General features: G+C 42.8%; 1 protein-coding gene across 7 annotated transcripts in view; it reads left to right on the top strand.

Annotated features, from left to right (window-relative positions):
- Nucleotides 1-26,877, top strand: part of JMJD1C (jumonji domain containing 1C) — a 163,088-nt gene that overhangs the window by 48,642 nt on the left and 87,569 nt on the right. For 6 of the 7 annotated variants that reach the window (XM_085554005.1, XM_085554011.1, XM_015866212.3 and 3 more), the window contains exon 2: nucleotides 15,586-15,750. Coding sequence is in view for 4 of the 7 variants with exons in the window: in XM_015866212.3 (XP_015721698.2) it covers nucleotides 15,586-15,750 (165 nt within the window). In the remaining 3 variants the exon portion in view is untranslated. Of the gene's footprint in view, nucleotides 1-4,063; nucleotides 4,166-15,585; nucleotides 15,751-26,877 lie in introns of those variants that run through there. The other variant, XM_085554006.1, reaches the window with a different exon arrangement.

Genomic DNA, 26,877 nt, shown 5'->3' with positions numbered 1-26,877 from the left:
TTTGGGGTCTGTTTCCTTGCTGTTGTTTTCCCTCCACGCTCAGATTTAGCTGACCGTGTGATGGTGCTTTGTCTCAGCTCATTTCTTCTGTGAAATTGGGCTGGCAGGCCGGCTGGTAGATGAATTAAATGAGAAGCTGATGATAGCAGTTGGTAGGTTGTTTACGCAATGCTACTGTGGGAGATAATTGAATACCGCCTGGGTATTTAATGAAATATGGAAGGATGCTAATTCTGGGAGGTAAGAATGAAGTGAGCGTTCTTGTCAGATCTGGTAATTGCGGTACTCCTGTCTATCAAGTGATCCCGAATGTTTGCATTTCCGGAATGAATGAATGTCACAGCAGTAGAGGTGGGCAGATCCTGAGCAGATAGAGGTGAACAGCAACAAGTCGAGAACTTTTACCTGTTTAAAAAAAGCAGAGCATTGTGGGGCTGCTCGACTGTTCTCCTTGTCGTTTCGTGGTGTGGTGCTACAGTGGGAGAACCTCTATGGTTGTACGTTAGTAGCTGTTGCCATCTGCAAGTTGGCTTCATTAGATTGCAAGAGCCTGATACTGACAAGTCCCTTCAGCTGCTGGGCTGCACGGGGTAGGTCTGGTTCCTGGGGTTGATTACTAATAGCTTGTGAGTATAATTGGGTATAATGAGTGTAACAATTATATTCATTAGAGAAATGTCTTAAAGATATTCATGTTCTCCAGTCCTACTGTAGCCACTGCTGGGGTGTGTCAGCTGCGTTTAACCTATGAGATGTTGGTAACTGTCACCTGTGTGAGATTTCATTAATTGGCCCCACGGGGTCTGCTAATTGGAACGGGCTCGCTCCGAGTGCTAATGTGTGAATTACGGGTCAGGTAATGATGCCAGAGCAGTGATGAGATCTGGCGTTTGCAAGCTTGGGCAAGATGAAACTTTTTTCTGCCCGTGTCTTGGGTTTAGTACACTCGGGTGCTTGCAGCATGAACGGAACATCCTTTGTGCTGCATGAGCCGTACAAAGTGGTAATTGATTTGGGTGATGTGTAATGAGCAGGTGTTATATCAGTGCCACTGTTGCCTCCTCTCAAGTAAGAGGCACCACGTGTGTGGTGGCAGCTGAGGCCGTACTGCTGTGTTAGCAGCACATGGGGCACGTGCTGCTCTCTGGTTTGCCCTGCTGATGGGTGCACACTGCTGACTTTCTGCTTGGTCTATGGCAGGACGGGGACTTTGGGTGGCTTTTCTTCATTCCACTTAGGCATTTTGTAATCCTGGGACAAAGATAATGGTGTAATTGTTATGTTGTGTGGTATGCTTGATTAACTTCACAGACTGCCTTCTTTGCTTACAGTTAACTCAAAATTGAGCTACTGTGTGTTCGTGGATTATGTATAATTATGCTTTCTAAATTGATTTCATTTTTGATGCTTTGATTAAACCTTCTTACCCCTGACTATTCACATCCTTGCAAGAGCAGGGGAAGTATCACAAGCGCTGTGTGCAGGGATATACAACAACAAGACTGAAGGAACAAAACCAATTGGTTTAGCTGGCTGTCTAGTATGGTTTTGAAAATGTTGGAAAAAAAATATAAAACCGAAGGGCAAAAAAATCTGCAGGCATCATCGAGATAAAAGCATCTCGGCAGCTCTAGTTAATGGCATCGTTTATGCCATTTCATATTGTCTGGTATTCCTTGTTATTCCAGTTCAAAACTTAATTAAAGATACAGGTTGCAAAATGAAGCACTGAGATGTCGGGGATGGTGATGCTGTCAGCCCTGCTGGGTGCTCCCACCTGCTGTGCTTTGTAGCTTCAGTGCACTGCAACTAAATAAAAAGAACTATCAAGGTAGAGAAACTTGATCAGTAACTGAGGAGGGGGGAAGCATGTAGTCATCATCCCAACACCTGGGGCAGCAAAACCAAAGGGTAAAAGCAGAGTTTGTTGTTTGGTTGGTTGCTTTTTGAGAAATTGAAGGAGGATGGAGTTAGGTGTTCTGTTTGTGAAAGCCTGCGATTACCTGCTTCACCATGATATGCGTAATTACTAATGACATATTTTAAACTTAGGGGGTTTTTTGGTAAGTCTTGAGCTCATCTTCCCCATGTAAAGTGCTTCCTTTGATTCTAAGGGAGTGATGTGACTCAGTCTGTGTGTCATTCTCTTCTGGCAGTCTCTGTACAGAGCAGGTGACCCCAGCCAAGCATGCGGAGCACTGGGTGTGCACTGCAGAGCAGCACTGCTGCTCTTGGGGTGGGTGGGAGCTGTCGTAGACACGTCACACGGAGTTCAAAGCAGTGCTTTGGCACTCGGCCTGGACTCATAAAACTGGTCTTTGCAGGTCCTCCAGCTCACTTCTAACATCTCTTCCTTGTTTGCTGGCTGCGGCCCAAGCTGTGCACTCAGTGACTCTGGGCCAGGTGCACTGTGTGCTGACTGCAGTTACCAGGCGGCACAGAGACTGGGTGTCCCAACTCACAGCTGTGTGGGGTTACTGTGATTTCATCCAGAATCATCTGAAAACAGGCATGCACGGCTTAAAGCCTCTCATAAAGATATAGTTGTGTGTGCACTGGAGATGTTAACTCTGTTTGGTATCCTTCCCAGCTGTGGTTTCTGCTGACCCTTCACCACAGCGTTTGGTTTCAGCGCTGGAGCTGTGGGGGGTTACGTGTGCCTCCATCCTGCCCTCTGCTTCAGTGTGTGCTCTGAAATTACAAACGGAATTTCTTTTCCTTTTTTCCCAGCCTGAAATGATCACGAAGATCACTTAGCAGCATGCACAAGAATTAAAAAACAACAAACAAATGTTGAATTCCATCGGTGTTATGTAGTTGGCCCTCCTATCCAGTGTGTGGAAGGCTTTCCTTGTAAATCGGTGCCAGATTATCCGCGTAAAATAATACTTTATCTGTAAAAATAGAACAAGCTCAGCTTTTCAGCAGTGCTGGAATCGATCATTTATTTCTTATGCATATGCTCTCACTAAAGCGCTGTTCTTATGGCATGCGATAAGCTGCTGAAATACAGAGCATGCTGTTTTTAGCAGGAGCCAACAATTCCCTAATCTGTTAGGATGCTGGGATTATATTTCTGAGGTTGCTTAGCAAGGATTTTAGGGCAGAGTGTGATGATCTCGGGCTGCTTTTTAACCCTGGGATCTTGCTTTGGAATTGCACCGTGGAGGGTTTTGCATTTTTGAAGTGATGGGGCTGAAACAAAGGCACAGAGTGTGGGAGCATTCAGCTTTCCGAAACTGTTTACATGATGATTAACATTTAAATACATTACAGCCCCCTTAGTTTGAGTGTGTAGTTCTTCGTTTCTTCAGTAACATTTCTTCTGGGCATTACTTACCAATGCAGGAAAAGCTGGGTAAGCACGAAGTCACTTGTCTGCTGTTAAAAAGCACAACTAGACAAATTATGCAGACATTGCCATGTAGGTGAGTGCTGTGTGACAACAGAAGAGCAGGCTTTGCAAGCAGCACATTTCGGAGATTTCAGGCTGAGTTTCTTTGCTGATGTGAAACAGTGGTCTTTGTTTGGCTCTTCCAATGGCACTGGGAGCGCTGTGTAGCCTCATTGATTGGTTCCATGCAGTGGAAATCTGACCTTTAGCAGATGTTTGAGAAGCTGCCAGCATTCAGAGTGATGGGCAGGCGAGACAGCTTGTTCCTTGTTGAGTCGATGAGAACTTCCACTAGATTGGTAACATGCGTGACAACGCCAGGCTTCTAAATGGTCAGCAAACGTTGTGAAGCGAGGCTGATTTCCCTGAGCTGCAACTAAGAACTTATTTTCTTGATATGTAGCTTTGATAATCGGTTAGCTGAGAAAAATATTTTGAGAACTGAAGTGTATTTTAATTCTTTTTATCATTACTATTATTATTACTTTTAATTTAGATTTTAAGTAAGTTTTGACTTGCATGTATTTGGCTTAAAGGTCAGTTTTAGCATTCAGTTAGAGCATCAGCTGGGGATAAATGCTTTCAAAGAAAAAAAGGACGAGCCCAAATGGGCTGGGGAGGGAGAGGCAGCAGTGAAACATATCCCATCTGGAGCCCTTGGCTCAGAACAGGATGTTGCATGACTCCATGCGAAGTCTGCTCTCACGAACTGCATTCTAAGCAGTGTAGGAGATTCAGCTGCTCGGTGGTGGGAGTTCGGCATGAAACGAGGTCTGTTTTCTCAAACTCCAGCAGTTAGAAGTACAGGAAAGAGGTGGGACCTCATAGGAGATTTATGTGATGAATAACTCAACAACACCAGCAGTTGCCAGATTAAACCCTTTCCTGCAGGTGCTGGCTTTCCTCAGAGCTTTAGAATTGTTTTTCAGTATGTTACATGTGGGAAGAGAAATTATTTAAAGGATTAGGGGTTTAATGTGAAAAAAAATATAAGGAGCGGTTTGTCTGTTTGTATGTTTAAGTTGTAGAATCAATTGCAGAAGGATTTCTCTTATCTTGGCACTGGGTAATTTATGTACTTGTGTGCTTTTTGGGGTGGGGGCTTAACCAGCTTGGCCATTGCAGATTTCCATGGGCACAGTGTACCCCACCGTACAAGGCAGTGAATCAGGGACGTGCTGGTGAGAGAAGCCACACAAGTTAGGAAACCTGGAAATCTCTGCCCTTTGCTCGCAGTGCTCAGGAACACCTAATTTTTCCAGCGTTACAGAACTCGTCGGGTATGTTTTGTAATGATTCCCATGAATTTGTGCCAGAGTTCTTTGGCAGCTCATTTTGTTATCTAATAATCTGTGTACCAAACCATATTAAGGATTTTTGGATATGTGTGGTGTTCTTATCGCTTCTTCAGAGCATAATGAGAGAAATTCCCCTTCCTTGTCTTTACACCACGCAGCATTACTTGTGAGTCTTGTTTGTTCAGCCCCCATCTCCACTGATCAGGAGGCAGCAGCTGTGGTAGTTCCCTGAAAGGGTTACTGTTGGTGTCTGTTGTCTGTTCATCCTGACCTCCTCCTTCCCACCCTTAGGGGGATTTAGGAATGGGTTTTAGCAGGCATTCCCTCCTCCCCCCTTTCTTCCCATTGCAGTGACTGGGAGTGGGGCAGCTCGTGCTTACTGGCTCTGTGGGAAGTGAAATGCAGGGGAGGAAGACTTTCTTTTCTTCTGTCTTTTTTTTTTTTTTTTTTTTTTTTTTTTAAAAAAGCCATTAGTTTTCATACATCACTGAATAAAAATACTGGTGCCTGTAGTTGATTGTGAGTGATTGCAGACATTGACAATTCTCCATGCTCTGATATGTGAGGTATCGGTGCCACAGTGAGACAAGGCTATCCAAAGCCACGAGAAAAACAATAATGTTACTTAAAAATTGTTATCATGTTTTAATTTAATACTGCATTAATATGTTTGATAGTAGAAGAAAGATAACTGACTGCCCTTATTTGTCTTGGATGCTGAGATGAAATTTTGTGAATCGGAATCATTCCTTTCTCATCCATTGCAGGTCAGCTGGAACACGAGGTGTGTTATATGTGCAGTTTGAAGGAGGTGAAGGCTAATTTTAGAAGTAACGTTCAGTTTTTAAGTGGTTTATGGAGTGAAGCAGAAGGTGTTTGTAGAGCACGGGAGATACCTCAGGGGCGGTTCTCTGATGTGTTTTTGAAAACAGATTCATGTCTTTGTTACTATCAGTAAATACTTGTGTTATCTCACACCACTAAGAACTCTATAGCTGGCGACTCCTTGAGTCAAAGGTATCTTCTTACAGTGTGTTGGTTTTCCTGGAGGGGAAGTTCTTTAATCATTTAGAAAACTGAAGCAGCTCTGAGGTGTGTTAATACTGAGGCAGACAAGAACTTGCTGCTGCTGATACCTTTCTGAAAGATTCTCATTGAAATCCAACTTTTAAACGTGATGCTGATTTGCAGGGAAGCTTCTGGAGGAAAAATAAATTCTGCAGATGCAGAATGAGTGCTCAGTACTAAGGGGAGGCTGGTCTTCATGTAAAGCAAAGCTTGAGCCAAGGGATGCATGAAACTAAACCTTAAGCCAGTAAGATCTTAGTGGGGAGTTAAGTGAGGAAGGGGAGAGATGAGAAGTACCAGTCTGCACGTTCATACTTCTGGCTTCACATTTTACTTGGCCTGTTCTTTAAAGGGTTTAAGTAACTTCCGTATACGTCAGTCAGTGCAGTAGGTAATCTGTTGTATGTGTTATATCTAGCGTTTAGAAGCTGCCTTGGACAAAAAGAAAGGCTATTTTGCTTTCCTAGAAGCTTGCACGTATGGTGAGCAAGTTACCTGTGGTTCAGTGTTAATGCTTTTTTATTCTCTTTAGGATGCCCCCTGAGTTGCAGGAGAACTGTTTTTGAAGTTGCAGGCACAGCACTTACAGTTACAGCCTGTAGCACCAATGTGTAGGAACAAATGTCCTTTTCATTTAGCATCACCATCTTTAAAATGCCATTTACTTGAAAATACTTTCCTTGCTGTTATTACTGGGAGTGCCAGTTTGAGCTTTGCAGAGTCAAAAAGCTAGAGATAGCTAATACAGTAATTAAGGTTACATGATTAATTAAGCAGCTTTTCATGTATACTCATTGCAAGTGTTTTGTTCTTCTATCTTTACACGTGGGCTTAAGCAATATGAGTTTTTGGAGCTATCTATTGGATCTATTATTCTCTTGATATTATCGATGGGTCTATTATTTTGCCTTAGAAAGTTCTTTGCAAGCAATTGCCAGGAGAGCAGAATATCCCTCATGTTACATTTTCTGTGCTTTTTTTGTTCTCTGTTGAGCTGTGATACATTTCACATTTCTTAGGCAGTTTCTCATTATGGACTAAGGTGTGTTATGAGATTTATTTTTTTCATGCAGTTAAGGTTAGTTTGGAGGTTTGTGGAACTGAGATTGGTTAGTACTTCATCATTGGGATAAAAAGCATTTATTTAGGATTGTGAAATGAAAAGAGGATTGCCTCAGTGCCTGACAGTGCTGCTGTTCCTTGGTACTTTACACACTATCTGCAGAACTGTAATGCTTGCTCAAGTATCTGATCAAATATCAGATCAAATTACAGATGTCTGTAACTGAGCAGCGGTCACCGAGGTTGAACGAGTGAAACTGGACACTGCAGGAAATGGACCAAGCTGTGGTTTTGCTCCCAGAATTGTGCTGAATTTCAGCAGTATGTTTGCTCACGTGTGCTGCCAGCACACTGAAGATACTCAGTTCAGAGCTAGGATGAACCTTGGTCTCACTTTGTAAACCTGCATGCAATGATGTAACAGGAACTGTAGTGACTCAGTTCCCTGTGGAAGGTCTTGCCCTGGAATTCACTGTCAAACATGAAAATAAAAGAAAAAAACACATCTGAGAAATCTTAATCTTTTGAAGCTTCAGCCTGTTAGCATGGATTTTATTTTCTTTATGCTAATGCATAACTTGTGCAAGTTTTCGTTATGGATCCCTTGCTAGCAGGTGTCTTATAGCTTTTAGACACGACAGAAGGATATACGAGCATTTATTTTTGAATGACTGATGTCTGGTATAAATGAGTAGGCAGAGATGAACACTATGAGACAGAGGTGTGGTTCTGAAGGATGACATAGAGGGGATGAAACCCAGAGGCCTGGAGCAGTGTCTCAGTGAGGCAGCCAAGGAGGGGCTCTGCAGGTGGGGTAGCACACAATGCCAGCACTAAGCTGAAGGGAGGCTGCAAAAAGGGTGTGATTCACATCTGCAGAACAAAGAAACACAATGGCAATAAAATACGTCTGGATCCTGGCTAGAAAGAACACAGAAACTACTTGTGGTCTTTATCATGCAGCTTAGACCCGATTTAGGCAGGACTAGGAGAAGCAGGTTGCGGACTGGGGTTATAAATAGCATTTCACACAGAAGAAGGGAGATAGCAAGCTACTGTCAAGACAGAGTAGGTATTACTTCTCAGATAAAAGATTAGGCTTTAATTAATAGAGTACATTAGCTTCATATTCAAATATTTCTGGTTCTTTTATGAAGGAATACACTTCTGGGAAATACCTTCCAACGTTTTAGTGGATAATAATCAATGAAGCAGATAAATATTTAACCAAGTTTCTTTTACCTTTCATGATTCTTCTCTTGTATCCTTGGCAGATTTTACATGGAAAAGGAAAACTATCCAATGAGAATCACTTTGTTGGCTTGTTGTTTAAGGTCATTGTTCTTGGGCATAAAGGCAAATGCTTTGTTGCCATCAGAAGACAGAGAAGTGTGCCTCAGTAGTTGGAAATCATATATATATATATGATTATATACATACACACTTAAATATATACATACACACACACACACACACACACACACACACACACATATATATATATGATTTCCAACTACCGAGGCACATTTCTCTGTGTGTGTGTGTGTGTGTGTGTGTGTGTATATATATATATATGTATAGGTACCACCACAGCACTGCCAAAATCACCTGACGGCTATTAATATTTATCAGTTACCATCAGTGCTCAAAATGGCCTTATCTCCATCCAGTCGTCTGTCAGATCTGCAAATAAGATATTGCAGGTTTTTAAACTATACACCTTACAAAGAAATAACTGTTTGAGGCTTCACAACAATAGTTTTTAGACATTACATCTAAATTATGGTTAGATATGGTAAGAAAAGTGTCCTGCGTTGCCTGATGACAAAGAATTTGAAAGGCTTCCTTTCCAAGTCTGCAGGACCAGGAAATTATTGTGTAACGGGTATATTTTAACCAGGTGCTGCTATGATTTAGTAGTTAATACATTCTTGGAATTTCAATATTGCTTTTACTTTTCATTTCAGATGAGAAATTCACTGTATTTTTTGGCATCTGAAGCATTTTGAAAGCGGTAATACTTGGCATAGGTGTGCTTGAAAGTCCCAGCATGGCCATAACTTAATTTTTGGTCCATGTGTCACTTGGCTTTGCCATCTGAATGTGGAGAAAAGGTTTGCAAAGTATGTCAAGTATTTTAAGTACCGCCAGTGGTTCAGACACCTTTTATATAAAATGTAGCATTCCTGCGGACTCTCTTTGAGAGACAAATCTTTTTGAGAAACTCATTTAAAACTCTGAATGGCATAAAATATAAACGCAGTTTCCTTCAGTTCAATGTAGTTCATGTTTTCTCTTTCTCAGCTTTCCGTATGGAATATGTGTTTTAAAACGATGCGTGGAAGACGCATCTGCTTTGTGAAATGTACGCCTTTATTTTCCAGAGATGGTTTTGAGGCATCCTGGTAGGATGCTTTTTTTTCCCACTCGCCGTCCTTGTGATCTTATTGATACTCCACACAGTGTGCTGGTTGCTTAGCAATCCAGGCTACAGGCAGCAGCAGCACCTTGTTACGATATACTGGCAGTTCTCTTCTCTTCTGCAGCCATTTTTATCTGCATCCTTTCTCCTGAAGTTCCTTGTTGTCAGTGTTCAGGCATGAATTCCAGGGGGTGCAAAATGAGCGTTTCAAAATGAAGCCTGTTGTATATGTTGTTCATTTCTGTGCTTACTGTTTCCCTGTCGTGCATCTTGAGACTACTATTTGTTTGAAATGAATGTGTTTATTTAAATAACTGCTTTGATGCTGTAAGATATAAGGGAGCTACCTTGAAAATTCACGTTTACTGAAGCATGTGTTCTTTGCTCCATCTGGTCCCGTTTCCTCCTGCATATGGCATATGTTTGATGTGTCTTTCAGCAGGCGTGCATCTCCAGCTTATTTAGAGGCCAGTACAGGAGATCAGGGTTGTCTTCCTTGTTCATCAGTGTATGGAGTGTACTGAGCTGTCTTGGCAGTGGAAGTCTCTGATTATTATAAGTCTCTTATTTCAGATTATTACCCTTTACTGATGGTTCATTCTGGCAGTGATGAAGTCACTGAGAGAAGCCTTGGGGCTATCCAAAGGGACTTGAGGGGGTTGGGGCCGTTAGTGGATGGTGCAGGAGTTCAGGTAGTGTTCTCCATCCATTCAGTGACAGCAAGGGATGATGAGAGGACTAGAAAACCCATCTGATAAATACATGGCTGAGGGGCTGGTGCCATTGCAGGAATTTTTCAACCCTGAGGCAGTGTACTCAGCACCTGGCCTGATGGCTGTGGATGGGTCTCACCTGTCTCAAAGGGGGAAAGGGATTCTAGCCCAGCAGCTGACTAACTTTATTGAGAATTCTTCCAGCTCTCCTAAAGGCTTGCTGTGATGCTGGGCATGTCTGCTCACTCCAGCTGAAAATACACATTTTAGTGTTGCTTTGTGTGCTGAAAGTAAAGACTGTCTGGTCTACAAGTGCAAGTGAAGAAATTGTGTTTAAGAAAGAATATTTTCCAGATTGGTGGAAAACCATAAAACTGTAACATTTTCAGGAATGCATAGAGGCAATAAGACTCATAATACTGAAGGATTTGGTAGTTTGAAACCAACCCGATGCTGTTATTCCAACATTTGTTTAGGGTTTCCTTAGGCGATGTGGACTGATGCCAATATCTTTTCAAATACCCATCTCTTTCACTATACTGTTTTACTTGTATGGTCTGTAAAATGCAGCTGTACAGCACTTTAATGTGTAAAGTAAAGGAGTATGATGATACTGAAGGTTTTTTAATGTGGACTGGCTATGAAAATTGTAATGTGAATGGGAAGGATAGGGAATATTTTGTAAGTGTACGACCATATTGCAAGCTCCTTACTAAAGAGAAACCCTTCTGCTATCTTCAGTTGCTTTTTCATCGCTTTTCCATGCGGAAATGGGTAGCACTTGTATAACAGTGTAATAATTTTACTGCGTTAAGCTGTTTTGCTTTATAGTAAATTGTGCTTTGATTGCATTTGATTAGTTAAAGATATATTTAGAACGGCTTGGCTGCTGGGTAATGCCATTTCCACCAAAGAAACAATCTGTACAAACCTGAGGATGCAGAGATATTGGGAACAGGATGGGGAGATTAAGTTTTATAAAAACACTCTTCCTGGCCCCGTTCCCTGTGTATGTACAAGTAGCTTTAGTTTATACCAGCCAGGTACTTGGCAATTGCCTCCATTTCAATATGTAAACGGAGAAGTTTCTCAGAGCCTGAGGTACCATGGTTTTAATTTGTAGCTCTGCAGAATGCTAAAAGAAGCTGCTGTGGCCCAGCAGAGCACCGAGGCTGTGTGGAGCTCGTGCTCTGGCTGTCTTCCTCTCTGCCCACAGGGCTGTGCTCACTGCTCACCTAGGGATGCCTGGCTCCATGGCAGCCTGCCTGGGGCTCTGGGCCTTCCTCTGAGGTACATGTGCCCCAGCAATGGAACTCAGCAGCCTCCTCGCTGAGCCAGAAGTGAGCCAATGCCAAATGTCTCATTGCAGATACGTGCAGTTAAAGCCTGCAGCTTACAGCTGAGACTGGAGGAAGTGCTGTTACCGGCTTGCCTTTTCATTTGCCAGTGTGGGCATCTTGTCCGACATCTTACTGTTTTCTCATTCTCTTCGTTGCTCTGTGCTTGTTGGAGGCTTCCAATGGATATCTGCTTTTCCTCTGGATGGTACTAAGTGTAAAAACTTCTTGTAAGAGATTTTATTTATTGCCATTGAAATGTGGCTATTTTAAACATAGTAGGTTTCAAAGTAAATCTCTGTTAAATTGTATCAAGGCCTACATTTTTGTGCTGGAGGTGCTGGAGAGCAGGCGGTCTGGCAACTAGTTGTTGTCTGGATTACATGCCAGGCTTTTTAATCATAGGACAAGGGGGAATGGCTTTAAGCTAGAAGAGAGATTTGGGTTGGATGCTGGGGCAAAACATATTACTCAGAGGATGGTGAAACAGTGGCACAGGCTGCCCAGAAAAGCTGTGGTGCCCCATCCCTGCAGGCCTCGAAGGCCAGGTTGGGTGGGATGGGGCTGTGGGCAGCAACCAGCTCATGGCAGGGGTTGGAGCTGGCTGGTGTGCAGTCACCTCCAACACAAGTCATTCCATCATCTTTCAGGCTGTATAAGACTTCTGAATTTCAAGATAACTTCTAGCACGTGAGGTTTTGAGTTCTCTCTCTCTCTCTCCCTTACTTTCATGCAGCACACTTGTATATTATGTAATATTCTTTGTTTTAATTTAGAAATATTAAGGATAAAGCTTAATGGGTCCTGGGACTCACCTTGAAGCCAGCAGTCCAATTTGTGTTGATGAAAGAATATTCAGCGTGGCACAAATGAAGTGTTTTTTTCTTTGCATTATTAAATGCATATTTTAAGAGATGTTCAATTGCACTAGACATAAATACTTCAGTAAAAGTCCTTAGGTGAGAAACAGGGAACTCTACATCACGATTCTTAGTGTACATGCTTTGGTATAGCGCTGGAAGCATGGTGACTGGTGCATCTGCCATCACTTAGGAGAGAAATGACCTGTATTTCTGAAGAACCAGCCGGCTAAAGTGAGTCTGGATCATGGTGCTGCACATTTAAAGTTTCTCCATGGTTGTTGTGTTTTGGCTTTGGAACGGCAGCATTTTGTTGCAGTTGTTTGGCTGACTCTGCTGAACGTTAATTTGTTGCCTTGCTTTACTTGGAAAAACACGCTATGGGCTGATGCTGTTTCCTGTTGGAAAATAGCGAGTTACAAAATTAGCGCATTAATGCCAATTATAACTAGAATATCATCCCGGAGGGAATTCTCCCTTTCTGCGCAAGTGTGTACGTGGTGAGAGGCCTTGAGCAGCTCTGGCAAAGCAAAGTGCTGTATAGCTGACTAGGCAAGGAAGCACGATTTGGCTGAAAAATCTCAAAATCAACATACAGTCCTGAGGAGGCAGATGTTGGAGGGGCTTTTGCTGTGCTCAGTTCCGCCAGTGAAGCAAGAAGATGGAGTGTTTTCAGGCTCCTTGGCGGGGCTGGAGTTGGCTGCACATTTTGCTTTCTGGCACAGGCTGCTGGATCGCTTTTGTTCTTCTCTCCCCTTTTTACTCCCTTTCATATTCTCGTGCTGCTCCTCTCTGTGGGGCAGTGCAGTGTCCAGGGAGAGGGGAACCCTGTTTGCTTCAGAGCCTTTACTCTTGCCTCGCAAAAATGTGCAGCATGTTTTCCTGTTTTGAGCACGTATTTGCTAACAAAGAATGGGTGAAAGGTTGTGCTCCACATTTTCCCTGTGCTGCTGCTGCCTTTCAGAAATGAACTCTGGAAAGCCGGGGGTAGCTAATAGACTTGGCACTGACACAGCAGTGCGGTGAGGCTGGCAGCGCGGCTCCCTGTGGGGCTGTGGGTGGGAGGGATGCGGTGCCCCGGGCAGTGCAGCTGGCCTTGTGCCACGCTCCCTGCCCGCTTCCCTGGAGCTGCTCCTTTGCAGACCTGGCTGCTCAGTGCCAGGAGGCCTGCAGACAGCTTGCAGGAGCTCCTGCTGCCATTGCACTGGTTTTTGGGTTGTTTGGGGTGCAGATCTTGCACACTAAACACTAGATTGCATTGCAGTTATCCACGAGTTCTGGCAGGGGTCCAGCAGGCACAGCATGTTGTAGTGCGGCTGTTTCTCAACTGCTGAATCGAGTTTAGGCTTATCTGTGTTTTTTCAAAAGCATTTGCTCACTTGGTTCCCATTGCCTCTTGTTTTTCAACTCTCAGCTGTGCTCAGCCTTGTGCTCGGCCCCCTGCCCCATCACAGGCTGCCCAGGTATTACAGATGCACGCTTTGCCCAGCCCAGGGTCACTGAGTGGGCTGAGCAGGAATGATTGTGACTGTGCTGTCAATGACAGGTGTCTTCACAATGGAGCAAATGACAACATTTCATCATAATTTTCCCTTTAGAAGGGTTCAATGAAGCTGCAGGTACCAGGTAGTGCTGCTGAGATGATTTGGGATGTGACATTCTTCTGCCAACACTTTATCGCTTTACTGTATTTATTATTCAATCTGTTTTGGTTGTTAAACTACTATTCCCTAAGTTCATAATGCATTCCATGGCTTCATTGCTTTAAGTCTGTTTCATAGAATTGTGCCCTTTAATGAAAGGTGGCTGTTGGCAGTTTTTAGTTTGAGGCTTTGCCACTGCTTTCCACTCACTTGCTAGAATAACAGATGACAGTTTAATAATGAGCAGCTGAGGCAAGAAGGTCCTTTCTGTATGAACTATCCCAGTAGAGCTGATAGAAATGCTGCAGTAGGAGAGGAGCTGTGGAGTGAGGGTGGCAGGGCAGGAGGAGCAGAACCAGCTCTGCTGTGTCTCTGTAGCTGTGCAGATTTTAAGTGGAGACGTGACTGTAGGCTGCCACAGAAGAGAGTAACTGCAGTTATTACTGTAATCAGACTCGTGCTTTCAGAGGGAGAGTGTAAGAACGGGGTGGAAGTCATGTGGGTTTTAAAAAAAAGCATCTGTGAGGGGGGAGAACTGGGAAGATGAATTTTGGTATGGGCTCAGTGTAATTTTAAGTTGTGTACACCAAAGGGAGAGGGATGAGATGAGCAGGAGCGCTGTGCAGCACGCGTCTCACAAGTGTGAGACAGGCAGTCTAGACAAGGAAGTATGTTGCAGGCCTAAAATTAACTGAAGCTAGACAAGAATGTTTCAGTGAGAGCAATGTGAGTTCTCAGAAGGAGATGGAGGAAGAATCTCCAGTTTCAGAAGTTGCCGTGGGTGCAACAGAGAGCAGAAATTCAGGAGAGCAAAGCATCTTTCCCGTCCTCCTCCAGGCTGTAACAAGCAGTGTTGTTTTGTATAGGAAGGGGTGTTTCTTCTAAGCAGTGTTGTAAAATGCATTATAAAAGCAGAAAAAAAAATAGTTTAAAAAAAAGTAATCTTGTAATGTGACGCCTTTACAAAGTTCTCGCTTCCTAATGTGGATAATATTTGTATAACTTTTTGGCTGTGTGTTCCCTCCTCCCTTTACCAGAGGAGATAAATCACTTGGCACGGTCAGCTTGGTAAGTGCAGCTAAGGGAGGGTCTGGTTGTTCTCCAGCTGTGCTTCGGGGAGAGCCCTGTAACATGTAGGACAACAGTGACATGAGATCATATGGATGTGAACTGGCTCCGTGGTGATTTAGCTGGAAATGAGAAGTGTGGTGTTGTGAATGTTGGATTTATTGATTTATTAAGCCAAGAGGAGTGGATCCCATAAGGATACAAACAGCAAGGTACTGAGTGGCTTCTGCAGGTGGAGCTGGGAGTTCAAAGCTGTGTGTTGGAGGCATACAGAGCACCAGAGGGCTTATGGTGTTCTTTCTGGTTCTCTTCCAAATAACTGCTTTTTGTTTTTGTTTTTTTTCTTAATCCTTGAAGCAGTGTTTTTTTGTTTGGTTGATTAGTTTGCATTAATTTAAGTATGATAAATATTTGAACAGATAACAGAAATCGTTCTCAAAGCTTCCTGAAATATATTAGTATTTAGTGTCAGACTTCTCAATCACGGGATAAGACACCCAGCATTAACAGCTATGTTTTGGCAGATGAACTCTTCATCTCTTCAGTACATGTGCTCTGCTGAATAAAGTATTTCTTCTGTGGTGCAGGAACTGAATGACTTGTCACTTCAATACCTTAGCAGTAAAAGGGATAATGCTAAGCTCTCATGTGATGCATGTAGATTCTCCTGTACTCTGTACAGGTAATAATGTATCTCTTCCTGTTTTTATATTTCTCCAGGTATACGTGGAATTTGATGACCTTGAATGGGAAAAGCGAGAATGGGTTAAAGTTTATGAAGATTTTGCAACCTTCCTGGTGGAGTACCAGCTGGTCTGGGCGAAAAGAAAGGACCCAAGCCAGACTCAGGGATCAAAGATCAAACAAATTCAATGGCCTGCATTGGTAAGATGCTTCAGCAATCTTGTTTATTGAACTATTTTAATGTCTCTAATGCTATGCTCCATAGGAAACCAGCTAGTTTATTTTGGTGGTAGTGTTTGTGGAGTGTGGTAAGAGAGAATGGTAAAAAAAAAAAGGACAAGAAAATACTAATAAATCATGTTTGTGATGAGAGGATGGGCACGATATGGTAACTCAGACTCATTTTTAAGTCAGCTTAAAGCACTGCAAAACTAGTCTGAGTGATGGGGTAGAAATAATGGCTCTTTACATGGTCAGAGCATCTAATAAATATGAACTTAATAGAAACGCCTCTTTTGCTCTGTGGAGGATTGAAACTAGATAGAAAAAAAGCCTGTAAGCTTATAGCACCTTCTTTATGAGAGTTGAGCATATGTAATATTTGGATCAAAGGTCAGAAAGATGAGAAAAGTGAAGTATCAGTGAAATGACAATTGCTTTCCTGGCTTATGGGGTGATAGTTGTGGTGCTTCCTCTCTGGATTGATGGCCAAGCATAGAGTTGCAGGGAATTGTTTGGACACTGTGTTTGTTGTTGATGCATCTTTAGGTAGATCTGATGAAATAATCCTATGAGGAGTAAACATTTACTTTTTTCTCCTCCTTGTCTCTCCTCCTCCCACCCCCCAAACCCCCAATAACACTTTCAGTGCTGTAAAAATTATAGAATTATAGAATCCTTAGAGTTGGAAGAGACCTCTGCCAAATTTCTCAGGATGGTGAGAAAGGAGGCATTTTAGGTATGATTAATAATGTTAAGCTTGGTATCTGCAACTTCAGTTCTGGCTTCGCTACGGGATGAGGTGGTTTAGGATGGAACTTGCCTCTGTGTACTATTCCTTCTTGACTTACCTTGAGTGATTGTGTTATTGTGTAAAGCGTGGTAAAATTCTGCATGTGTCGGCTCTCTGAGATACTTTCTTGCACAACCAAATTTTCAGTTTCATCTTAGCATACCCTTGAGAGAGAATTTTTAGTTTTGCAGAGTAATGTCACTTGCTCTTTGATACCACCTGTGTCTCCCTGGTTGAGATGAGTGTTTTAAAATCCGTTAGTGAGTTGGAATGCAGTATCTGTGTACTTCGGTTATTTTATATGCCTTTAGAGTCACCCTTTAGGGTATGGACATTCTTCTTGGGCTTCAAAGAGGTGTCTTTCTAGGAGGTTTTCTAGTTTAGTTGGTGATCCTGTCACCAAGGTGAAAGCATGTCTTTACTGGTATGTGAACATGTTTCAGTTGCACCTTCTCACTACAGACTTATCCAAACTTCATCTGATCCAGCTAAAGGCAGAAACTTCTTCCACCCCTGTTTTATCAACTGTGTTTTAAATTCTTGCTTTAATGTTGAAGTTTCTGAGGTACAGACCTTCCTTCCCAGTCCCATCAGCTACAAGGTCAGCCTCCTGCTTTTATGTTTAATAAATAAATAAAATTCAATCTTATAGCCCAGCACAGGGCTTGATAGCTTGTTAGGGCACAGTTTCCAGATGGTAAGATGACAAGTTCTCAGCATTTGTGCTTGGCTGGATTGCAAATGTTCTAACCATTGTTTTCTGTGTCAGGCTCTCTATTCATCATCCATCCCCATTCCAGAAAATACTGAGATAGAGAATATTAACTCAGATTAGAGCAGATGCCTTCCATGGAGTCCTCCCAAAGTTCTGCTCCTTATCAAGAGCTGCACTGAGCCCACCAGGACACAGTGAACATGGAGAGTGCTCAAATTGCCATCCTAAGTATGTTCTTTATTTCCAACCTGTCTGAACACTCTGATGTAGTGTATGACATCTGTGAAAGGGCATTTTTAAGTTAAAACTAGACTTCTTAAAAATGGAGAAGCAATGGAAAAGCTGGTACAAATACTGGTTGCACAGCACTTTAGGGGAATATCTGCACTTTGGTGTTAAGTCCTTGTTGCTGATGTGATTTAGAAGAATTGTCTTGCCATAGTTACTAAATGAGAAGTCTCAAATGTTTCCCAGTGATGCAAGTATACTGAAAAATTATTCATGTACTGTCTTGTCTTCTTATTTAATATCGAAATAAGACTTACCGGTACAATTTATTTGGGGTACCTAATATATATGTAGCAAAGCAATAGTTAAGTATGTTCACATAGTACATGCTACATGATCTTGGACTCTAACCATAATGGAAAGTGCTTGTTGATTTAGATCCTGATCACCTTTTGTTGTTGTCTTCTTTGATCAACTTACTCTTTATTTACTGGGTGGTATTCCAACTCGATCAGAACGCAAGGTCTATAATTTCTGTGGGCTTTTCTGTGGGGAGCCACCACTGCATACTTCACAGTTACCAGTTTCTCTTATTATTCAATTGTGAGTTGCATCATAATCTCCACTTCACATGTGAAATTGCTGGAGTTCAACCTGGTCACCACATGTGCTAATTTGAATGCCTGTGGTGTGTCGGTTAGTGAAAGCATTGCTGCTGCAGGCCTTGTCAATCTGTGCTCTAAGGCCGTATGCTTCTGGATCAGGTGCTAAGAGGGTGAGAAAATAAGAATTGCTGCCTATTTCTCCTTGTGTGGAGATGGATTCCCCCTGAATTCAGTGATTTGGTTATTCTTTCTGATCCTACCTCATTTACTTCTGGTAATTTTTCAACAGCTGAGCCTGAAGCCTTGGTGGCAGCGTGCTTTGTTGTATTAGGATGGCTGCTGCTGATGGCTAACTACCTCTGAAAACCTGCTGTAAAATAAGGGAAGTGTAGTGCCCACTCATGCTGTGTTCAGATGCTTTTCCTTCTTGTGAGGTTGTTTTCCTGTGTAGAGTGTAGGAGAAGCCCTGGTCACCGTAGCTGGGAGCTGCCTCTAGAGCACAAGGGAAGCTGCAATGGCACTGCCTCATAAATAGCTTTACAAGAATGCAGGCAGCATTAGCCATAGCATTTCTGAATTCAAGAGTTCTCAGCTGTGCTAGGTGCTGTACAAGCACAGAAGAAAATACTATATCTTTGAGAGCTTACAGGCAGTATAACAAGTCAAAGTCAGAGCAGGTAAGGAGAGAAGCATAAAGAAAACAGTGACAAGTGATGTCAAGAATAAATGTAGCCTAGTTGTTAGGGAAGAGTGTTTGTAAGCAACTAATGGAGATGTTTTATGGATGTCAGTGCAGAAGAAGCCTTCTCAGCTGTTGGAGCAGCATGAAGAAGTAGCATGGATTTTGAAAACATAACAGGTGGGTAGTAGAAGCTGATATGTATTTCAACAGTGAATGATTAAGTAGCTTGTATAAAGTGTTGTAACTGAAGTTATCGGTTTAGTTTGGCAAATGCTGGGGCTACAAATAGTACAAAAACAGAGTGACAGGCTCAAGGTGTTGGACTATAGGAATTACCAGTAGCTGGGAAATGAGGCAAAATTGCTTTTGAATTCCTCTGAAAACAGTGTTGAAGAAATTGAGATGAGGGATAATTCTTCAGTCTGTGGGCGGAAAAGAACAGTTGTATTTAAGGGGGAATAAATCATTGTCTCTGATTTAGAAATAGTCTGGGTATTGGGGTGCTTCAGATCGGAGATACAGTCACACCTATTGTACAGTTAAGCCTGGAGGCTTAAGGCTGTGATGGTATCTTCTTAGCAGCCAGAAAGGGAGGTGGATGTGAGTGTGTGGGCAGGGTGACAGAGGGGAGCCAAGATACTCATATGGACAAAACAAGATGCTTCTGTGAGCTGTCAATTTGAATTTAATTATTCTCCCTCTAACCAACCATAAAAATACCTAAAAATAAAGCATAGAGAGAGAAAAAGAGTGAACTGAGGACAGAATCCATTAGGGATACTGAGAGAATGGTAAAATGATGTGGAAGAAAGTCAAAGGTGATAGACTAAGAAAGCACACTATGGTGGAAAACTAAATTGTGGGGTTTCTTTAGTAGCACCAACTAAGGAAGAGGAAGCTTTGCTATGGAAAAGCGATGGAAATGTTAATAACACGATGAAATGAAAGTTTATCATTGAAGGTCTATGGATAGAAATAAATTTTAGACAGCCATTTTAAGGGATTTTTCCATCATCTTGGAAAGAAAATAAGGGAAGAAGGATAATTGAAAAAGCAATTAAGATTAAATGAGTTTAAGATGGATAGATTGTGGCAAGCTTGTATGTTGAGGAAAAGGAGCCAAGAGTGGATAGGGAAGGATTGAAACTGGAGATAAGGGAAAGCAAACGCGCCTTGAATGGGAGAACACTTGAGAAACTTCTGCACATGCAAACAGAAAGGAAGAGAGTATTGTAGAACAGGGGAAGGAAAAGTATTCTTTATTTTGGCAGTTTTCCTTTTGGAAGAAACTGGCAGCGTTCTGTGGGGTAGAAGCCAGGAGAGGGAATGATTTGACTGAATCAAATATGATGAAAAGGAGGGGAATGGTTCTGTTAGATGGAAGGGCAGCGCTGGGTACCTGGGAAAGCTGTGTACAGGCAGAGGTGATTGGTTAAGGGTTCTGTGTGCTCTCCTGGGTGTTTGGTGAAGTGCGTGCTGCCTATCCTTGTATCTATAAATAAAACAGTGCTGTCTCCACTGTTTGATTTTGAATTCAGTATAAATTCATGTATAATAAATCAGAAGAATCCATACTAATTCTCTAATGGTTTGAATGCGGAGGCTGTGCTTCACTAGCTTTGCACTGCTTACCTTGTCAAACCAAGGTATTTGCCCTATGATCTCAGCTAATATAAAGTTCTACAGTAACTATATCACTGCCAGTTTCAAGGCTGACATATGGCAAGAACTCGTTCTACTCCAGTGGTACGTTTCTGAAGAGTATATTTGAATTTTAATGTAAGCTAAAATGTGCTTAATGAGGAGTTCCAGAATATGCTCATTGCCGGGGGGAGGATGGCTGCAGGAGCAACTCAATTCCCCAGCCCACTAAAAAAAAGTATGTCTGTTTGCCTGACTTTTTCTTGGAACAAGTGAAGTCATTGCTAAACCAGTGGCTTGAGAACAATCTTTCCTGGGACTCTGTCCAGAGCTCTGCAAGAATACAGGGCCCCAGCCAGGCTTATAACAAAGCCAGGAACAAAGAGTGGGTCTTCGCATGTGCTCAATAACTCTTCTGCACTGTGAGAATGTGCAGTTGGTTTACAGTAGACGGTGCTAGTGGCACCTGCGGGACCTAGGCTGTCAGTCTGAGCCTCGTGATGATGAGGAGGTGGCCTTGCAGAAGAAGGAGATTTGTCAGGTGGGAGACTCTGCATTTGTTCTAGTGAGGTGTATCAGACCTGTGTGTTCATGCGCCGACTGTGTGCTGCGTTACTTGGTGGTAAAACTGAGAAGTAGGAGTGTTTGTGGGCATGTGGAGGACAGACTCGTGCTCTGACCTCATGCAGCCTTCCCCCCTCCATGCCTCAGCTGCCTGTTGCAGAATCCTTCTGCTTGAGTGCAGTCTGCTTCAGCTGGCTCGACTGTGTTGGATTATGAAGCAGATGCTTATTTAGTGCCAGCTTAATGGCATTTGTGTCACCACTCAAGAGTAAAAAGTACAGCTTGAACAGCCACCTTCTATAGAGCTGCTGGATATTCTGGAGACAAATATAATTCTTTATTTTTGGCATGATGATGGAAAGTAGAACAGGTCCCTTGTTCATTCTTTTTTACACTGTGATGCACTACGACCTTCTCAGTCTCTCAAGAATTTGTTTTCTTTCTTGTCTCGATGGTCTAATTCTAATGTTTTTAGCCAGTTTCTCTTCTACGTGGTGTTGCCATGAATCAGATTGGTCTCCTTCAAGGTAAGGAGTTCCTATAGATGCAGCTGACTTGTCCCCTGCATTTTCATACATTTCACAGCAGCTTCTTCTGCCACTGAACAAGGCAAATATAGAAGTATATACTGGTAGATACCACAGTTAAGTCATCATCAGGCATTCCAAGTATTCTGTGGTGAGAAAGAATAAGTTCACAAAGGAGGTAGCTGCGTAGATGGAAAATAAGGCAGAGCGAAGTCTTGTTCTCCAGAGGCGTAGGAATTCATGAAGGAGTTTTTTCAGCTTCTCTGTTCTTTGCACCCAAAATCTGGTGCTTATATACCTGCTAGTGTGGGGTTGTGAGGGGCTGCACGCAGCAGAGGAGAACATCGTTAGAAACTGTCAGCTTCGTAGGAGAGATTTAAGACACTTTAGAGCTTGAGGAAGAGAAAATTTAAGCAACTGACTCAGCACAGCAACAGTGACCTGATTTTTTTGCTGCATTGTGAAAGACGGCAACGCACAGAAACAGATCTTGGAGATGGTTCAGAGATTATTTTGTTGGAGAGTGTGTTACTGTAATATTCCCACAGAACGTAAATGTCTCAAGCAGTACCACATCCCGCCTGTGTACTTTGGCACTGGCTTTTTTAAACCGCTGCTTACTGGTAGCTGTTGTTCTCCATGCAGGCTGCTAAGCGGAAGCCATTACCTTCCCAGGACGTGCCCCAGATGAACAGCTGTAGACTGAGATCTGTCTCCCCAGACGCCTCATTGTGAAATATGGGTGTTGTCCTGCAGCCTCCCACTGTGGGAGAGAGTGATAGAGTGGAAAAACATGCTGCAGGGGAAGGTTTGTCTGTGGCCCTTGTACTTCTTGTTCGTTTCACCCTACTGCATACGATTCCTTGTCCCAAAGATGTTGTCTTAAGGTATTGCCAATGGCAAGCTTGTACTTTTTGTTTGTTTGTTTTTCTTTATTCATGTTAATTCTAAGTGATGGAGAAGAGTTTTTGAGAGGATTTAGCTTTGTAAAGCATACTTCCATATGTTAAATAGGTAGACTGCTTTTTGTCATTGAGTTCAGTACAGAGAATTGTTTTGAATGTTAAATTGCAGAATTGCCAGAATCCCAAATAAAATAAGGTTTAGAAGCTTGCCCTGAGGTAACAGCACCACTAGTCTTTTTTGTCATACAGGCCTGAGGGCTGCCATTTGGGCAGATCCTCCAGAGAGAGCTTCTTTACTGTGTCACAGCATCCTGGAAGCCTCTGTGCTTCAGGTTGCTTCCTGCTGGTAAAGCATTTCCTCTTGCTCTCCAAGGATTACCCAAAATAAATTGCAGTGTACTGCTTAGCATCTCTCAGCTGTAGCATTAGGGGGCACTCCCAGCTGACCATGCCTCTGTCATTTCCATGTGTTCAAGAGGCAGCAGTGAAATGCTGGTCGTAGTTTGTATGAGTTTCTATAGAAGACACAAATCAAGTTTTGTGAGGTCCCATCTTCAAGCAGGGCAGTTTAGGCAGCATCTGTGCAGGGAGCTTGATGCAGGATATCTGCATGCACATTGGTTCTGTAAGGGGTGATGAGAAGGGTGCTGTGGTTATGCTCCTGTTGCAATCCCTACCAGCTTGCTCAAAGCTGATTAGGTGTATCTGAACTGCATTCTTCACATGTACAGCCTCAGTGTTGCTTCCACAGCTTCATCAAACCAAAAAGCAAAAAGCCACACTGTGTCTTCTGGGACTGACTGGGTCATCTCAGTCTTTGATTTTTGATAGTGCTTGTGAGAACAAATATTCCATTAGCGCTGAAGAAAATTAATGGCTTTGTAGCTCTCTAGATCCATCTCAACTGCCTTGAACTAGAAGAATCAGCCTGACTTTGGAGGTGCTGAGATGACATAGGCAAGTAGATGCTGTTGGCGGTTTCAGCAGTGTTTTGGAAAGGCAGCTTCCAAAGTGTGGGATCTGGGAGGTTGGACTAGAGGATCTCTAGAGGTCCTTCCCAACTCCTGTGATTCTGTGGTTTGGAGGAAAGGCAGAATGCTTACAGTGCCTTCTGTACATCTCCATCGCTCTGGTCACTCATAGCCTGTTTGTTGCTGCATATGTAAGTGATAATATTATAGAAATATGGGTTTTATATATGTATTTATACATACAAAAACATTTATGTATAAGAATGATACTAGCGTCTATTGACCCATGCCCGATGAGAAGCTGTACAGTGAGAGAGGGATGTCAGCGCAGTACTTGTCCTCCATCCGAGTGGTGGCTGCCCAGGATGAGCAGAGCTGTGCCAGAGGACTTCCATCTACAAGCAACAGCTCGGTGTTTTTCTTATGATAGCAGGGAGGAGCAGCTGGGTTTTACACCTGTCAAATCCACTTGGCAGCTAATTTTGAAAGCCACCCACTGCTAAAATCTCCACTGCTGGTTCTGTGCATTAAATGACATGTCAGCTGTGCAGTACTGAAGCACTGCTCTCTCCGTGCTGACTTGAGTAAGATGACTTACTGAAGGCATAATTAGAGTTTTATGAGTTTCTCTTCCTCTTTTCCCAGAATTCCAGCAGCTTATGCCGGGTGTTGTTGTGAAACCCGTGATGTTCTGTCTTAATGCAATACCTTCAACATACAGCAGCGTGGAGAACCCACCCACAATGCAAAGCATTCTCTGAAAAATCATTTCCATCACTTGTATGTTACTGCTTGGATACGTACAGCCCTGTGCCCTACACAGCATAAAGGCAACCGTTTCCTCTAAGGTCATCTTTTCTATGGGAAGTTTCGAGATGCAAGAACTAAGTTGAGGGATTTTAAAAATAAATAAATTAAAAAAAATATAAAATATTATATATATAATAAAATTTAAATAGGAAAAATTGGTATTGGTACCACAGGAAAAGAATTGATAACGCAGACTGTGGAAGACTTCAGTTCTTTGAGCCCTGCTGGTGTGGAAGAAGATGTTAGCATGAGGGGTAACGAGAAAATTGTGTTGAAGTAAATGATAGCACTTCAAATCGTGGACTGTGGGGTCAGTGTGTTACCTGCATTGCTGGAATGCTGACAGTGGGGAAATGCTGTTGACTTTGTGTGATTTGACAGAGCTTGGGAAAAAAAACCTGATTTTGCAGCTGAGGATTGGAGCTCAGTAGTGTAATGGCAGTAATTTTTAAAGTGCTTCTGCTCCATAAAAGGGTCAAACCAACAAAAAAGCTGACAGGCTTCTAGCTCCATCAGTTACTGATGTGGTTTCACAGCAAGTCTAGCCAATCTCTCACTGCTTTTGGAGTGGACGGTGCTATTACCTCCCCTTTGCAGTTCTTTTGCTTGCTCCCTATCTCCCCCCAAATTTCAGCAAGATCAGCAGTCTCTGTCCCTTGGGTTGCATGCACACACTCACACTCCTACCACATGATATAAAAACATACTGTGTAGGTGATTAAGTGCTTGTGAACGGATCTGTCATTTATTACTGTTATGTGTCTGTACCTAAATAGAATCGATCATTTCTGGTTTATTATATTTTGATTTCAGTGTGCTGTTCTGTGCTCTTAGTGCTCAGCATTTGAAAAAAGGTTTTAAAGAAGAGAGCTCAGTAGTTGGCTATCATTAACAGAAAGTTATTTTGCTGGCAGCTGTTGCAGGCTTTCAGCTGCACTAAAGCAGACTAATTTGAGCGCTTGTAGCAAAAGACTGCCTTTCTTCTTTGTCATAGATGCTAAAACACTATAAATGACTTCTCCACAATGCATTTAAGTCTGTTTTCTTCATCATATAACGGGTTTTTGTGAGCCACAAAAAGATAAAGTCTCCACAGCAGCTTCCAGTACTGCCTAGGTTGTTCCAGCTGTGACTTGACAATGTTCATCTGGGATTTCTAATTTATGTTAGCTTGTGGAAAAAGAGGAAGATGGGAATGCAGTTGAGGAGCTGGCTGCCTGCTCCAGGTACTCAGCCTGAACGGGAATGCTCACTGGGAGGCAATCTGTGTTTCATATCCTCAGTATCCGTTGTCTGTGGTTACTTCATTTTTTATAGGCACCTGTCAGGGGTTCAGGGTACATCCCCTCTGAGTGTGGTAGGGCTGTGGGAGCATGTTGTTTCACTGCTTCCCTTCTCTTGCCTTCCCAGTGGTATCCTCCTGGCCCTCGACTGCCAGGAGTGGAGTTAAGACCTTGATGTGCCAAAATGAGCTGCTGGTGACTTCAAAAGAGAGAAAGCAAAAGCTTCAGCTGAAAATGTTTGCTTTTATTGTTTGCAGTGTGCATCCTGCAGGGAGGATGCCCGTCTGAAGCAAATTATGAATGACACTGAAGCTATTTTAAAATAAGTCATTAAGTATTGAAAAGCAACTATGTTGTTATATGTGTGCACTTTGCTTTCTGCTGCATGGAATGTGCATGTGAATGGGAAAAGGACACAGCAGCACGTGGATATTTTTTGTCATAACCATTCTTCCTTGAAGTGAAGCATGGGGGGGGGGGGGGATTCCATCAACAGTGGCTAGTGGTAATTCTTTAAGATAATTTATCTTCAAGTTTCTAGCACACACTGCTAAGTAGAAACAACATTTTTAATACCAGAAAGTGAGTCAACGTAATGCTAACAAGTGTCAGTTCAGAGCTGTGTGAAGTCTTCAGGAACCACACAGAATCACAGAATGGTCTGGGTTGGAAGGGACCTCAACGATCGTGAATCTCCAACCCCTGTGCCACAGGCAAGGCCACCAGCCTCCACATGTAATACTAGACCAGGCTGCTCAGGGCCTCGTCCAGCCTGACCTTGATCACCTCCAGGGATGGGGCATCCACAGCCTCTCTAGGCAGCCTGTGCCTGCACCTCACCATTCTCATAGTAAAGAATTTCCCCCAGTATCCAACCTAACTCTTTGCTCCTTCAACTTAAAACCATTTCCCCTTATCCTGCTGTTATACACCCTTTCAAAGTGTTGACTCCCCTTCTATTTATAGGCATCCTTTAGGTATTGAAAGGCTGCAATGAGGTCACCCCACAGCCTTCTTTTCTCCAGGCTGAACAAGTTTGTCTCCCTCAGCCTGTCTTTGTGGGGAGGTGCTCCAGCTCTCTGATTGTCTTTGTGGCCCTGTTCTGGACCTTCTCCAACAGCTCTCTTGTACTGGGGGCTCCAGACCTGCTCACAAGGGCGGAGTAGAGGGGGACAATCACCTTCAAACCATTCTGGAAAAGTTCATTAGACTGACTTTGTAAGCAGTGGAAATAATCCATTAATATCAGTTCAGGTGCTTTTATTCCATTGATTAGGGAATGGGTCTTTGTTTGAAAATAATATCCTCTAGAAGTAATTAATATTTTACTAAAGGAACATGGCTGACCTCAACTGACCCTGAGTAAGTCTGACTTCTTGTTTACA

The sequence above is a fragment of the Coturnix japonica genome, chromosome 8 (assembly GCF_054131305.1).
Source record: "Coturnix japonica strain WE chromosome 8, WE-NBRP24, whole genome shotgun sequence".
NCBI classification, from domain to species: domain Eukaryota; kingdom Metazoa; phylum Chordata; class Aves; order Galliformes; family Phasianidae; genus Coturnix; species Coturnix japonica.
This window is presented reverse-complemented; position numbering and strand designations above follow the sequence as displayed.